Source organism: Fistularia commersonii, chromosome 11 (assembly GCF_037954325.1).
Source record: "Fistularia commersonii isolate RoL2024-O1a breed Wild chromosome 11, RoL_Fcom_v1.0, whole genome shotgun sequence".
Taxonomy (NCBI): domain Eukaryota; kingdom Metazoa; phylum Chordata; class Actinopteri; order Syngnathiformes; family Fistulariidae; genus Fistularia; species Fistularia commersonii.
The window spans coordinates 18,910,791-18,926,118 of record NC_141294.1 but is presented as its reverse complement, the minus strand read 5'-3'; the positions used below and the strand labels follow the sequence as shown (position 1 = coordinate 18,926,118).

Genomic DNA, 15,328 nt, shown 5'->3' with positions numbered 1-15,328 from the left:
AAAAAAGAGAGGTTTCAAGCTTATTCTTAAACAAAGACTGTGTCAGTAAGACTTGAATCAATAAGAGATCAAAGAATTCACATTAAATATCAGTAAAACAACCAAAAACACAACAATAAAAATAAGTTTTAAATGTAAAATTAAGGAGTTTTTTTGTTATTGTGTAAAAAAAATCACAGAAAATACTACAGAAGTGTTTATCAATCTATCGATCAATGTAATATACCTTGTTCCAAGCTGTTGTTCAAAACTAGCCTTCTATTCTTTCTTTCTTTTTTCTTTCCGTCTCCCATTCCTCCTTTCTTTTCCTCCATTTTCCCGTTAATACCATCCATTCTTGTCATTTCCCACTTTCATCTTGTTCCCTCCGTCCTTCATTTCTCTCCATCTGTCCTTTCTCCTTCTTCCCTTTTCTTTCTCCATGCTGTCTTTTCTTATGTTTTACTATCCTTCCCTTCTCTCCCTTTCTCCCTCGCTCCCCCTCTCCTCCTGTGAGGTGTCAATAATTGATGATTGCCACAGACTCAAAGGGTAACGCATCAAATGCCTCCACCTTCTTTCTTTCTTTACATTTTTATTGATTTTGATTGATTTATTCATCCGTCCATTGTGATTGGTTTCGCCCAGCAGGGTGTGTGTGTGTGTGTGTGTGTGTGGGGGGATTCTGGGTGTGTTGGGGTTGAGCGGACCATGAGCGGGTTAACGCTGCTGGTTCTGACAGCATGACAGAGGGAGAAAGGGGAAGCTGAAGCTGGGTGGGGGGTGAGGGGAAGTGACACGATGAGGAGAGTAAATTAATAGAGCGGCGAGCAAACGGTTGCCGCCATGGAGGGAGGAAGGAGGGATGATGGCTCGCTCTCTGGGAGAAGTTTGACACTGGGGTCGCACGGAGGGTGAGTCCGCGTTTGTTTCGCTGGGGTGGGGGGCAAATCATCCAACCGCCCCTCGCCCCTCCGCCGTACGACACAGGGATCCGACGCTTGCTTTCTGTCGTTCTTCTTGCAACTTGCTGCACTTTCTTGTGTGTCACTTCCCCATTCGTGCTCTGATGGGAGTCAGTTTTGACACCGGGAGGTCGGACGGGTCATGCTGTCACTTGGCCGCCAGCTTTTACCCCCTGATACCACCCTGGGGGGGTGATCTTTACCCATTAGCCCATTAGTACCATTTCGAGTTCCACACCTTTACACGGCATTGCCAATGGGAGCTATTTTCACTGCAAGAAGAGCAATTTCTACCCCTCGGGGATGCTTGCAAGGGTTAATGTCCCTCCAGCAGGGTTCATTTACACCCTGGGAGGGCAGCAGGAGCCTGGAAGGGCCCCCCTGCAGCGTCCCCCACCCCAAAGAACCTCCTGTGTGGTTATATTTACCCTCTAAAATAGCAGGAAGCGTATTCACCTGGCAGAACCCCCTGTGGGATTAATTTTCCCTTATTCTGAGCTTCAGGGTGTGTAGTTTTTACCCCCTAAAACCACCAGGTTGGGGGGTGAGTGGTGCTTGTATATATACATACATACACACACACACACACACACACACACACACACACACACACACACACACACACATATAGATATATATCTATATATATATAGATATATATGTATAGATAGATAGATAGATAGGGGCAAGTGCAGTCGTTTTTGCCTTTTAGAACACCCAGAAACGTCAGTCCTCAGATTCGAGGTCATTTCTTTATCACAGCCTTTACCCCGTGCAACCAGCAGGGGGCGCTGTCTGCTACCCACATGTCCCATGGTTAAAAGTCTAAAATGAAAAAAAAGGGGAAATCATCTCTGACTTAATCAACCTGTTGCTTCAGCTTGGAATCCAAGGACGGGAACGCACCGGCCGCCACAGACTCACCTGTCAATCAGAGGAAGTGCCCTCCCACTGGCGGCGGTGGCCGCGGCGGCCAGAGGGTGGGATCACCGTGGCGACCCCATCTGATTCTTGACTTACTTTCTCTCTTGCCCACGCTAAACTTGTTTCCACGTTCCCCACCCAGGATGCTGAGCTGTTCGAGATCATTGAGAAGCTGCAGGTGAGCGGCGTCGGGCCCAGCCCACTTGACCTCCCTGTTGGACGGCCATTTTTTTTTTACCTTGCATGCTTCCCCTCCACCAGGGCAGCCGCATTGACGAGCAGCGCTGTGCGTTCCCCCCGCCTCTGAAGGTTTGTCTCTCACGCAATGTGATTCCGTGCATGTGTTTGTGTGTGTGTGGCTGTGTGTGTGTGTGTGTATGCGTGCACATTTTTGTTTCCAACTGATCTTTCTGGGATGAGTTAATAAGCGTATTTCAGGTTCGGCCCCACCTCTTGCCATAGTGTCACCTGAGACTGGCTCCGCTTCTTCCTTTCTAAGATATAAAATAGGGTAACAATTTAGTTAAAATGCAATGGAAGCTGATTGGACGAGGGTCACATGAGGGGCTGGAAAAATAAGGCAAAAATTACAAATTAAATCAGAAAGCAGTTAGCAAAGAAGAAGTGTGATACTGAGAGGACTGAAGAGAACAGACATGAGTAAAGGGAGATACAATGTAAGATAGCAAAGGCAAAACAAAGGGTGTATGATGACTTGTATGCTTGGTTGGACAGTAAGGAGGGAGGGAATGATCCATACAGGTTGGCGAAACAGAGAGATAAAGATGGATAGGATGTACAACAGGTCTGGGTGATTAAGGATAGAGAGGGGAATGTATTGACAGATACCAGAAGATTGATGGGAAGATGGAAAGATTACTTTGACGAGCTGATGAATGTGGAAAATGAAAGAGAGGCAAGAGTATAAGAGGTGACTATTGTAAACCACAAAGTAGAAGAGATTAGTAAAAGTGAAATGAGGATGACATTGAAGAGGATGAAGACTAGAAAGGCAGTGGGTCCTGATGATATATCTGTGGAGGTGTGGAAGTGTCGAGGAGAGGCAGCGGCAGTTTCTGACTAGATTATTGAACAGGATCTTAGAGAGTGAGAAGATGCCTGAAGAATGGAGAGGAAGTGTGATGGTGCCTATTTTTAAGAATAAGGGGGATGTGCAAAATCGCAGCAACTACAGAGGGAATAAAGTTGATGAGCCATACAATGAAGTTATGGGAAAGAGTAGTGGAAACTAGACTGAGAGCAGAAGTCATCATTTGGGAACAGCAGTATGGCTGCATGCCTAGAAAGAGTAGTACAGATGCAGTATTTGCTTTGAGAATGCAAATAGAGAAGTACAGAAAAGGCCAGAGGGAGCTGCATTGTGTTTTTGTAGATGTAGAAAAAGCATATGACAGGGTGCCAAGAGAGGAGCTCTGGAATTGTATGAGGAAATCTGGAGTGGCAGAGAAGTATATTAGACTGGTGCAGGACATGTATGCTAGCTGTGAGATAGTGGTGCAGTGTGCTGTAGGGGTAACAAAGAAGTTCAAAGTGGAGGATACAGAGAATAGAGTTAGATGGAGAAGGCTGATTTGTTGTGGTGACCCATGAAGGGAAAAGCCCAAAGGAGAAGAAGAAGAAAACAGTAGACTCCCAGAAGTCCCTGCGACAACATGACGACCAATTAAAGCTCTCCAGTTAAATGACCTGTTCTGTTTTTGGCCTGTGTGACTCTGCCTCCCCGTCAGTCTCGGCTCTCGACGCTGGGCGGGGACCTCCCCCTCGTCCTGCCGTCCAAGACGGGGGGCTACTGGATCGACCCCCCCTCCGATGGCACCACCCCCCTGCCCCAGGTCGGCGCCGGACCGTATGAGCTCATGGAGAGGGATGGCGAGGCCACCATCTTCCGGGAGTTCTTCTGCCCGCGGGTTGGTAGAGCATTTGCAACTTGCTTGGGGTGAAATCAGAACACATGAAATTATAAATGAATATTATGGGGTGGCGGATAGGCGTCAATGTTCTCTAGAGCACAACATGGAACTAACTGGAGATCATTAACTCATGCCATTCATCCACTTGTTCACTCATTCATGCATTTCTTACCTCACTTATTTAGTTAGTCTGACTCAGTCGCCCTTCACTCACACAGCAACTTAAGTATTCACTTATTCACTCGCTCACTGATTCATTCAGTCATGCATTTAATCCATTCATTCATTCAGTCATTCATGCATTTCTTACCCCACTTATTTAGTCAGTCTGACTGTCGCTCATCACTCACACAGCAAGTGAATTATTCATTTCTTCCCTCACTCACCCACTAATTTGTCCACTAACTCACTCATTCACTCACCGATTCATTCAGATTCTCACTGTTTCACCTGCTCACCCCTCCATTTAGTCACTCACTGACACTTTCATTCACTCACTCACTCATTCATTTGTTCACTCACTCACTCTGTGTTCCAGTACCATCACTCGTTCACGGCGGTGGATGCGGCTCTGGGCCCGCTGGTTCTGTCCATGTGCTTGGAGGAAGAAGAGAACAGGCTGAGGGTCATTCTGAGGTTCACTTCCTGTTTCTATGCATGTCGCAGCATTCCTAACCTCACCTGCAAAAGACAACAGAGCTAACGACTGAGTGTGTGTGTGTGTGTGTGTGTCTGTGTATGTATGTACATATGTGTGTTTCTCTTTGTGTGTGTGTGTCTATATTTGTATGCAAATGTGTGTCTCTCTTTGTCTATCTCTCTTTGTATGTGTGTCTGTATGTGTATATGTGTCTCTGTGTGTGTGTCTCTCTTTTTGTGTGTGTCTCTCAATGTGTGTGTGTGTTTGTTTATGTATGTGTGTCTGTATCTATGCTTGTCCATATATGTATCTCTTTTTGTGTGTCTTTGTGTACATGTGTGGGTCCTCTGTGTTTGTGTCGATATGTGCATGCATGTTTGTGTGCGGGTCTCTATCTGAGTACGTTGTGTGTGTCTGTATGTATGTGTGTCTATATGACTGACTATGTGTGTGTGTGTGTTTTTGGGTCTATATTTGCATGTGTGTTTTTGTGCGAGTCTCTGACTGCGTCACTCTGTTTGTGTGTGTCTCTGTATGTGTGTGTGTCTCTTTCTCGATATATGACTGTGTGTGTCTATATTTGCATGTGTGTGCAACTATTTACACATCTATGTATGTATACGTGTGTGTGTCTCTCTATTTGTGTGTTTGTTTATGTGTATCTGTGTGCGTGTGTGTCTGAGTCTATCCGTGAATATGTGTGACTGTGTGTGTGTGTTTCTCTCCATTTGTGTGTGTCTGTGAAATTGTGTGTGTGTCTTTGTGTGTGTGTTTGTGTCTGTGAATGTATCCGTCTGTGTCTTTCTCTCTATTTGTGTGTGTCTATGTCTTTCTGTCAAAGTGTGTGTGCGTTTCTCTCTATTTGTGTGTGTCTGCCTTGTTGTGAAAGTGTGTGTCTTTGTGTGTGTGCATGTGTGTGTGTTTGTGTCTTTCTGTGAAAGTGTGTGTTTGTCTCTGTGAATGAGTGTCTCTATTTGTGTGCATCTGTCTCTGTCTCCCCGTGAGTGTGTGTATGTGTGTGTGTTTATGTGTGTATGTATATGTGTGTGTGTGAGTGTGTATGTATGTGATTGTGTGTATGTGTGTGTGCGTGAGTGTGTGTCTATTTGTGTGCATCTGTGAGTGTGTGTTTCCCTGAGTGTGTGTATGTGAGAATGTGCACGTGTGTATGTATGTGAGTGTGTGTGTGTGTGTGTGTGTTTGTATGTGTGTACGTGTATGTGAGTGTGTGTGTGTCTGTATGTATGTGTACGTGTGTGTGTGTATGTGTGTGTGTGTGTGTGTGTGTGTGTGTGTGTGTGTGTGTGTGTCCAGGACGAAGGAGTGCTCCCTGCACTCTACCTTCTCCCTGAGTGTGTTTTCCAGCAGCCCATCCTCAGTAGACCTGGCCAAGGTACGCTTCTGTCTGCTTTCCCATCGCTGTCCTTCTCTTCCGTCCCAGCTGAAGTTCACTCTTGTTCTCCACAGATGGTCTGCAACAGGGTGACCGTCTCCGGGTTTCAGGCCGTCAGTTTCTTCAAGGTAGGAACTCCTTCTCCTCCTCTTTGTATTATTTCTGATGTTCTTCATCTTCTTTTGGTTCTTCTGTCCTTCTTCTGCTCCTCATCCTGGGATCGTCGTGTCCATGTTTTTCCTCTTTGTTGTCTCATTTACGTTGTTGTTGTCCTTCTTCTTTTGGTTCTTCTATTCCTCTCTTCGTCTCTCCTCTCCTCCTTCTTCTTCTTTGTATTATCCATGTTGCCCTTCTTCTTTCTTGTCCTTCATTGTTTTATTCACGCTGTTGTTATTGTTTTTCTTCTTCATCTTTCGGTTCTTCATGTCCTTCTCAATTTTCACCTTGTCCTGTTCTTCTTCAACTGCTTCTGGTTCTTCTTGTCCTCCTTTTCATTCTTGTTTTTCTCCGTGTTGTCCGGTCTCCTTCTTTGTTTTTCTTCTTCTCATAGTGGTAGTTTTTGTTCTTTGTCGTGTTCCTCACCGTCTGCTTTTCCTACCAGGCCCCTGAACTCATCGCGGCGTTCGACGAGCACCGTCTCTCCCCGAATTTCAAATTCGGCGTTCTCTACCAGAAGGAGGGTCAGGTAGACGGTCGGGAGTGTTACTTTTCAGGGGATGTGGCAGCACTTCCTGTCAGCGGCGGCCCCCTTCTTCCTCCCGCAGGTGACCGAAGAGGACATCCTGAGCAACAACCAGGAGAGCGAGGCGTTCAGGGACTTCCTGTCCGTTCTGGGAGAAACGGTTCTGCTGCGTGGATTTGAAGGGTGAAGGTCTCCCGTCGCCGTGACGTTTAAGGGAAATATTTGAGATTTAAAGGTGAATTTTAAGGTGTTTTTGTCTTTCTAACCCCCCTCTCAGGTTCAGGGGGGGTTTGGACGTCAATCACGGCCAGACAGGAAATGAGACCGTCTTCACTTCCTATCGCGGCAGAGAGATCATGTTCCACGTCGCCACCAAGCTGCCGTTCACCGACGGCGACCCCCAGCAGGTCAGCGGCCCCCAACGGCGCCATGACAACCCCGCCCCCACCACCGTCGCTCGCTAACACTGTGTCTTGCAGCTGCAGAGGAAACGTCACGTGGGAAACGACATTGTGGCGCTGGTCTTCCAGGAGGGCCGGACAACGTTTGTCCCCGACGCGATCAAGTCACACTTCCTGCACTGCTTCCTGGTGGTGCGCCAGCTGCGGGGGCCGCGGCCGACGGAGCAACCCTCCTTCCAGGTGGGGGGGGGGTCCCATCTTTATTATGACGATTTAATTTTCTAAATTAATTTTTTTAAATAATTGCCTCCTGTATAATGGGGTCACATCTCTTTTATTGCACTATTTTATTTATTGATTTTGTTAATTTTCATCTAATTGCTGATAATGATTATAAATTATGTTCTCTGATTGTTTCATAATTTGTGCTGATTATTGTTATTAATTCACACATTTTCATAATTCTTAGTTACATTACATTATCATCATCTGATTATCAATATATTAAGACCTTAAAACACTTTATAGCCTTGACTTTGACACTTTATAGTTTTATTTGTATTTCTTATTCTCCCCCCCTTTTTTTACTGTTTATACAGTTTCCTGCTATTATTTATTATTGTTATGTTTTACTTGAAACTCTGGCACAACAATTTCCTTCGGGATAAATAAAGTTGTTCGTATTCTTATTTTTATTCTTATATCGTTATTATCTGTATGACTAGATTATCAAATATTACATCATCATCACTTGTTTTAAGATTTTATTTGATTATTAATATAAATTATCAGAAATATTATTGGCAATCTAAATTATTATTATTATCAATAATAATAATAATAATTCCTTAAAATGTTTAACAAAAACAGAAGAAGTCCACCTGAACAGTGTACTGAAAAAAATACTTTAAAAAAAATCCTCAAATGGGTAAAATAAGAATAAGTAGCTAAATAAGGAATCTGTGAGAAACTGGTGGGAATTTGCACACAAGTCAAAGGTTCCTCAGATCCCACGAGAACAAACAACCTGGAGTCAGACATCCAATAATTATAATAATAGAAATGTTGCTTTGAAACCACTGGGATGACACCCAGGAGCTGATTCTGCCCTGTTTTCCTGGTTGCCAGGTCTCCATCGCAGCCAGAGAAGACGTCCCGCCCTTCGGTCCGGTTCTCCCAAACCCGCCCACCTTCTCCAACGTGAGAGAACCCACCAGAACCCATCCCCCTATCCTCCTCCTCTTCCTCCCCCCCGCCTGATTACTTTCTCCTTTTACCAACCGTTTCTCTATCATCACGGTTTCAATTCTGCCTTAATCCTCAAGCAACTTCCTGAAAATTTCCTGATTCATTCAGGGTATCGTTTGTGTATTTTTATTGTTATTTTATTCATTTTTTTAATTCTATTTTCAATTTAATTTACTTTTTTTTTTTTCCAAATTAAACCCGGATGACTTCTGCTGACCCACTGGTTTTCCTGTTATTACCGCAAGTTAACGCAGATTTCTGAGAAAGTCTTTCTGCTTCCGTCTGCCTCTGCAGCGTTCCGTGCTCCGGGAGTTCCTGCTGACCAAGCTGATCAACGCGGAGATCTCCTGCTACAAGGCCGAGCGCTTCAGCCGGCTGGAGGCAAGTCTGCTCTGACTTTTAATCATTACATTTTCGGCTGGTTTGATGTATTTTCAATTTTATTTTTTTTATTTTTTGGAATAGTTGCTTCCCGAGTGTTGAAGTCATTCATTTTTATATGGCTATTTGGCTAATTTTCTGCCGATTATTTTTACTTATTATTGATCATTTTCTGTGAATTTTTCACAATGAGCGCTGATTGATAATAACAAATTTTATATTAGTAGCAGCAGCAGTAGTAGTAGTAAAAATGTTATACACATTATTTTAATACTAATGACTATAGGATATCATTTTGTTAAATAATATTAATTATCATATTCTACTCAAATGTTGATTGAAAGTATAATTTCTATTAAAATGATTATCATTGGGAGTAGCGGTATTGTTATTAGCATTATGTGTATTAATTACAGTATAATGTTTAATGATATATTCATTCATTTATCATGTCATTCATAGTAAAAATGTTTATTATTCTTAGTACTACTAATAGCTAAGAGTAGGAGTTGGAATAGTAATGGTAGTAGTATTAGTATTATTATTCATTATATCATATACTACTACTACTACTACTACTACTACTAATAATAATAATAATAATAATGATAATAATAATAATGGTTTGATACAATATTTTACAATGCAATTATAAAAAAAAATAGTAATACTATAGTATTGATGATTGAATTATTATTAGCCTTATCATTGATAAAAATGAATATTAAAACTAAAAAAAACAATGATTATAGTAAATAGTGTTGATTACTGAAATATCTGACTATTGGAAGTAATAATTCTAATCATAATTTAAATTTTTATTTTCTAGCTGAGGACCCGCTCCATGCTGCTAGAGAGCCTGCAGGCTGAACTGGCCCTGCGCTCCCAATGCATGACAGGGGATGCCTCCTTGGCCGCCCTCTCCACTTCGGAGAACGCCCGTGGCCCCAGTGAGGGGACCGGAGGCTTCATTGAAAACTTTAAGGTGAATTTTGAGCTACTTACCCATTACAGTCCATGATTTAGTGTCCCTGAGGGACTTTTTTCTGATCGTCAGAGGGCCATCAGGGTCAGGAGCCACTCCTTCGAGACCCCGGGTCCCCCGAGGAGGAGTGGCGGAGTCCCCTTGCAGAAAACGAAGGTGAGCGTTCGCGGAATAACCTTACAAAATATAACACTGAAATTATATTAACCGAGTTTGTGTTAGACAAAAAATCCAGGAAAAAAATCAACAAAGAAACAATTGTTTTTTTTCCAAAATAAAACCTTTTTAATAAAATGGTTAATATTATATAAGGATGTTGATTGCATCCCCTAGCGGCAGCCCCCAGTAATGCATGATGTTTTCAATGGAGAATTATGTCCATTATATTAATATTTATATGTACAAGCTAGAAATTTGATAGTCCACTCATATGAGAACATTCCTGTTGAAAACTGAATGAAAAAGTGTATTTTATTCATCTCTGTGCAAATTCTGAAATAATTTTAACTGCGGAAAATTAACATTTAATACTAAATATGTAATTTTTTTACATTTCAGGCGGAGAGAGATGGGGAAAGGTGAGAATAAAGTGAAAAAACATTTCGTATACAGTCCGAGTTCCTGACATGGGTCTTGCATTGCAGCGACAGGTCCCCAGGGGCCACCGGGGCCCCTGCCGAAGCTCTGGTCCCAGCAGAATCCGGAGACCCGGCCAGTCCTGAGGGGGAACCATAGACGGCTGAGAACCACTCTTTATACCTAGATAGATGGAGAATCTTAGCCTCGGACGTCTCCAGGAGACGAGTGTTCTAGTGCGGCCGGCGTTTCCAGGGCGTTCCGCCCGCAGGAGGTTCCCAGCAGGGCCCCGGCATCGAGGAACTGGAAACCGCAAGAGACCTTCTCAGGTTCACCTGGTCTTGGACATTGATCAGATGGAGCTGGAGAAGGTAAACCAGGGAGAAAATCCCTGAAAAACAAAACAACAACATTCGCAAAACAGTGAAAATATTGGAGAAATTCCCTTCAAAATAATACCATAAAAAACACTGCATGTTCTGGATCACGAAATTTAAAAATGGCACTTGCGTCATGAAATTTCATAAGTTAATGAGCGAGACAGTCGAGCCCAATGTTTGTTCTGTGGGTTCTGTGTTCACCGACCGACATGTGAGGTGTTTGTTATGCTGTCATAACAGTGATATTACAGAGAAATTCAAACCTGCATCCTTGTTTCTGCAAAATGCATATATATAAAACACAAAGATGACAAGAGAGGCTGAAAGGCGGGCAAAAGGAAACCCCCAAGTGGTAAAGTCTGGAAGTGCTTCAGTGACAGGAGTCAGAGGATGTAGGAAATAAAATGTGTATTTGAAGAAGATTGCAATTGTTGTTTTTCATTTTATTTGATTTGATTTATTGATGTAAAGAAAAACTGATTCCAGACACATTGCTGGTTTCCATCTGTGGTGCCATGGAAACCAAAATGGGGAGGAGTATAAACAACATTTCATCACATGCATGAACCAAGCGGTACATGACATCACACTGCTTCAGCCCAATTCATCTACACACTACGGTAACAGCCATGAATTCATCTATTCATTCACTAAACACTAAATCCATCCATCCACTGACTAAAACATTGGATTCATTGATACACTGTCTACAACATTATCTTCATCCATACATTAAATGAAACCTTCATGAATACAGTAATTGATGAGGAAATTTTAATTCATTCATGCATTGACTGAAACATCAAACTCATCCATACATTGACTCAAATATTAAATGTATCAACATATTAAATAAAACATAAATTCAGCCAGTCAATGACTGAACGACTGTATCCATCCATTCTTCGTTGATTAAAGTATCAATCCAGACATTGACGAACATGTTGAGAAAAGCAAAGGCGAACAGGGGATACACTGGATAGGGAGTGAATTTTTTTTTTTTTTTTGCATTTCTCTGCGCAGATCACTCCAAAGCTCTCCTGCTAGTTGGTTTAGCTCGCTGCTGCTAATCGGTATGTTTACAAACAGTCGTCCGGGAAACGTCCGGCTTCCGGAAGCTGCAGTGTTACTTCCGTTCCGGCAGGAGGCGGCTATTGGAGGCTGCGTATCAAAACAATCACAACAACAAACAAAGAAGAGCAGCGGCCGCCGTCGCGTTCTGTCAAAAGAATTTGAGCAGGTACTCATAATTTCGTGGTATTTTTTACATTTATTTTACGTTGCTTTTCGAATCGTAAGCCAACGTAAGAACCAAGCGAAAAAAACAACACGAAACTTTAAACCAATTAGCTTAGCAGCCTCTAAAGAAAACATTTCGCTAAAGCATATAGTGTATTACGCACAAAAGTTTAACCGTTTTAAAATCTGGAAGTAACCACACATTGTGTCCGCTTTCCACTTGTTGCGTCTTGTTCATCCCGCCCATCTTCAAATTACTTTTTTCACCTTACTTTGTTTTTAATCGTCAAGTTCACGCTTTTATAACCTACGTTCACGTCCTTTAAAAATAAGCTTCCGCCCAAACCGGAAGCGCTTTAAACTAAGCTTAGAAAAAAAACAAACACTATTATACGTTGAAGTCAGCGACGCTAACTACCCGTTCGGGTCCATCCATCGCGAACTCTTTGTAACATACTGAACCGTAAACAGCAGTAACCGTCGCGCAAAAAAAATAATAAGAAAAAAGATAAACAAATCACGCGGTTCGCAGACGGTTGACCTCTCACCCAGTGAGCGGCGGGTCACTTTCCTGCACAGATCAGAAGATGTCCTCCAGGAAGGTGGTGGAGTTGTTCTACGATGTGGTCTCTCCTTATTCCTGGCTTGCCTTCGAGGTTCGTGCTGGGTTTGGTTTTCCCCTCTTGTGTTTACCATTAAGTCAAACATTCAAGCTAACACCTCCTTACCCGGGTTCTGGTCTGTAGGTGATGTGTCGTTACAGGAATGTGTGGAACATTGACCTCCAGCTGCGGCCCGCTTTCCTCGGTGGGGTCATGGCCGGATCCGGTAGGCATCTTCGGGAAGTCGGACCCCTATGGCCTGCTGGTGGAAACCACTAATGTCCAGTCTGATTTTTTTTTTATCAACACGGCGCCACAGTCGCAACCCAGCTGTCCCATGACACATACGGCGTAGAGCAGGCCTGGACCAAATAATCAGAAAAAAGTTGAAACAGAAAGCCATTATTGACCCCCGCCATGAGCGCCATGAGAGAAAAACTACTTTTTGCCGATGCAGAAACCTCAAACAGATCCAGCTCAACGCTGGCGGCCTTCTGTCTCGACCGGTTGGAGTCAGAAAGCGAGATCATGCTAGTAGCGCTAACAGTTACATGCTAACAGCTGCGTTCTACAATAATAGCTTTGATATTAGGAAAATAAGTAACAGCGGCGCTGCAGCAAATCAAACCCTGGGAACCTGAGAGAAGAGGTTGCTATCATGAATTGATGAAAGAACACGAGAGCAGAAAGGATAGGAAGAGTGAACTCATGGGATATCCCCAAGCACAGGAAGCCCACTATATAACTAGGGGGTTAGCATAGCGCTAACTATAAGTTCCATCAGCCCCTATTCGTAAACAAAGAGTGGGTGTCCTCCCTGTCCCGTTGAGATCGAAAGATGGTTCCCACAGAAGAGGAGCTCGCGCACCAAAGGCTCACAAGTAGCCCTGAGGCCTGCGGTCAGGTTCGAAGGTGAGTAGAGGGATTTTAAATTCCTTCTGACCCCACAGGGAACAAGCCCCCCGGCCTGGTTCCCAACAAGTTCCTGTACATGACGGAGGACCTGCGGCGGCTGGCCCAGTACTTCGACGTCCCGCTGAGGGCGCCCTCGGACCCCTTTGATGCCATGTTTAAAAAAGGTGCGGTGCTGTAAACTGTCACGTATGTAAAAAGGGGGACGAGTCGGGAGCCTACAGAGATAAATGCATCAAAGCAAAGGGGTGGTCAAACCTGCAGGGGAACCACAGGGAGTGAAACAAGACTTAAAAAAAAATGCAATCGCAACTTTTCGTAAATGACAGAATTATGATTATTTAACTTGATAAATAAATTCAAATTCCATTTAACGTGCCCAAAAATATTGAATTGAATGTAGATAATTGAGAAACGGTGCAAACGTTGGCCAGATGCTATTATTGTAACAGTAATTCAAGCTAGCGGAACAGAATTAGGTGATGATCCCGAATTCACACAGTGAATTGACCTGGGAAGGATTCAGCAGTGGACACGCGCACACACACACACACACAAACACACACACACATGTGCTCCACGTAGTCCACTGTGCACACAGACGTTAGCTAGCTTAGGGGGTAAGGGAGGAGAAACCCACTCTGCTGTCACCAACATCAGATAGAACTCATTTCAATCATATATTATACTACATACATAATATATACCAAATATATACAATATATACTTATGTCAATCAAATATACTAAATACACAATATATACTAAATACAAAATGAATACTCATTTCAATCATATTTGTTTTGACCCTCCTCCCAAATCTGGCTACTCTGTTTGTGTGTGTGTGTTCCCTCCTGAATCCACTTAAACCAGCTGATTCTTTTTTTGTGAGCCATGACATCACCAGATCTCCAAGTGATTTCATCTTAATTTCAATATTTCCCTGCATTTTTTTTAATTTACCCTCCCGCTCAGGCTCGCTGTCCGCCATGCGCTTTGTGACGGCGGTGCAGGAGCGCGAGGCCGGCGGTTCCCAAAAGGTGGAGCGTGTTTCCCGGGAACTCTGGCGGAGGATCTGGAGCAAGGACAAGGACATCACGGAGCTGGCGTCGTTGTCCGAGGTACCGCGTGATTGGGGGGGGGCGGAGTCACGCCATCTGGAGCGGCGCCTACAAACCCCGGGCACTCTTGTATTTCAAACCAGGCGGCGACGAAGGCGGGGCTTAGTGGCGCAGAGATCGAAGACCTCAACCGGCTGAGCTCCTCCCAGCACATCAAGGAGAAGTTGAAAAAAACCACGCAGGAGGCTCTGGATCACGGGGTCGGTGTGGATCTCGCCACCGCCGCCATGTTCGGCAGCGAGCGGTCTCGGTTCTGAACGCTCCGCTTCCCCCTCCAGGCCTTCGGCTTCCCCCTCATGCTGTGCCACCTGGACGGAAAAGCCCAGATGTTCTTCGGCTCTGACAGATTCGAGCTGATGGCCCACTCCATGGGTAAGGCCCGGGCCCACCTTCAACCCCAGAACTTTAATGAAAAAACTGATGATAAAAAAAGCAGAAATAAACTACTTGTAAACAACCCGAAGTTATTTAAAAAAAATTTGCTTTGAGGTTAAATTAGTGGAACATGAAAACCAAATGAAAGAGAAAAAAAACATTGATATTTTAATATAAATTATTTGAAAGGTTTTGTGTCCCCACCTCCTCTCCAGGAGAGACATGGCGCGGACCCCAGCCCAACCAAGCGGCAGCCAGACTGTGACGCGGACAGCTGCCGTCTTACAGGGTTGCTGTGACCGCTCCAATCCCCTGCTTTGACTTTTGATTTTTCTGGCGGGTTAGAGTGTAATTACAGAGTAATAACAGTGTAATAACAGTGTAACTGTAATGGCCATTACCTGCTGGCCCGCTGAATGAGCTGCGATCAAACATTGATTATGGACCCATGGGATTATAATCCAATCGGTAACAGTTGATTAATAAACACAAACTGATCGATTATTGTGTGTGTGTGTGTGTGTGTGTGTCATGACTAGAGTAGTGTGCACTCACTAATCCTATCAGTGTTTATGTGTGCGAGCGTTTTGGGATC

At 43.8% G+C, this 15,328-nt stretch overlaps 2 protein-coding genes and 1 long non-coding RNA gene across 4 annotated transcripts; 2 read left to right on the top strand and 1 right to left on the bottom strand.

Annotated features, from left to right (window-relative positions):
• The first annotated feature begins 782 nt into the window (after positions 1–782).
• On the top strand, positions 783–10,905 carry rap1gapl (RAP1 GTPase activating protein-like). Its single transcript, XM_086155717.1, has 18 exons — positions 783–893; positions 1,825–1,924; positions 2,011–2,046; positions 2,130–2,177; positions 3,617–3,796; positions 4,338–4,435; positions 5,754–5,832; positions 5,907–5,960; positions 6,434–6,517; positions 6,597–6,697; positions 6,792–6,921; positions 6,994–7,155; positions 8,044–8,115; positions 8,458–8,544; positions 9,374–9,529; positions 9,602–9,685; positions 10,088–10,107; positions 10,174–10,905. The coding sequence occupies exons 1-18, from the start codon at positions 826–828 to the stop codon at positions 10,262–10,264; spliced, it is 1,650 nt and encodes a 549-aa protein (XP_086011843.1). The 5' UTR covers positions 783–825; the 3' UTR covers positions 10,265–10,905.
• On the bottom strand, positions 3,540–6,648 carry LOC147229938 (uncharacterized). The gene is made up of 3 exons (XR_015106836.1): positions 5,781–6,648; positions 4,326–4,396; positions 3,540–3,819 (listed from the first exon to the last, which is right to left on the bottom strand). It is a non-coding gene; the product is annotated as an uncharacterized LOC147229938 (long non-coding RNA).
• Positions 10,906–11,607: 702 nt separating the features above from the next.
• On the top strand, positions 11,608–15,237 carry LOC147229936 (glutathione S-transferase kappa 1-like). Of its 2 annotated transcripts, none has more exons than XM_086155702.1 (8): positions 11,608–11,725; positions 12,304–12,380; positions 12,471–12,552; positions 13,277–13,405; positions 14,213–14,358; positions 14,442–14,558; positions 14,637–14,730; positions 14,949–15,237. In XM_086155702.1, the coding sequence occupies exons 2-8, from the start codon at positions 12,312–12,314 to the stop codon at positions 14,996–14,998; spliced, it is 687 nt and encodes a 228-aa protein (XP_086011828.1). In that variant the 5' UTR covers positions 11,608–11,725; positions 12,304–12,311; the 3' UTR covers positions 14,999–15,237. The 2 variants fall into 2 exon arrangements, with proteins under 2 accessions (XP_086011828.1, XP_086011829.1); XM_086155703.1 differs by having other exon boundaries at positions 11,652–11,725; positions 12,257–12,380.
• The last annotated feature ends 91 nt before the right edge of the window (positions 15,238–15,328 follow it).

Excerpts from the sequence above, each read along its gene's own strand:
- LOC147229936 (XM_086155702.1), top strand. The coding sequence starts at position 12,312 with ATGTCCTCCAGGAAGGTGGTGGAGTTGTTCTACGATGTGGTCTCTCCT. Across the intron at positions 14,559-14,636 it reads AGGAGGCTCTGGATCACGGG|GCCTTCGGCTTCCCCCTCAT; the intron begins GTCGGTGTGGAT and ends TTCCCCCTCCAG. Across the intron at positions 14,731-14,948 it reads GCTGATGGCCCACTCCATGG|GAGAGACATGGCGCGGACCC; the intron begins GTAAGGCCCGGG and ends CCTCCTCTCCAG.
- rap1gapl (XM_086155717.1), top strand. The coding sequence starts at position 826 with ATGGAGGGAGGAAGGAGGGATGATGGCTCGCTCTCTGGGAGAAGTTTG. Across the intron at positions 7,156-8,043 it reads CGGAGCAACCCTCCTTCCAG|GTCTCCATCGCAGCCAGAGA; the intron begins GTGGGGGGGGGG and ends CCTGGTTGCCAG. Across the intron at positions 9,530-9,601 it reads GCTTCATTGAAAACTTTAAG|AGGGCCATCAGGGTCAGGAG; the intron begins GTGAATTTTGAG and ends TCTGATCGTCAG.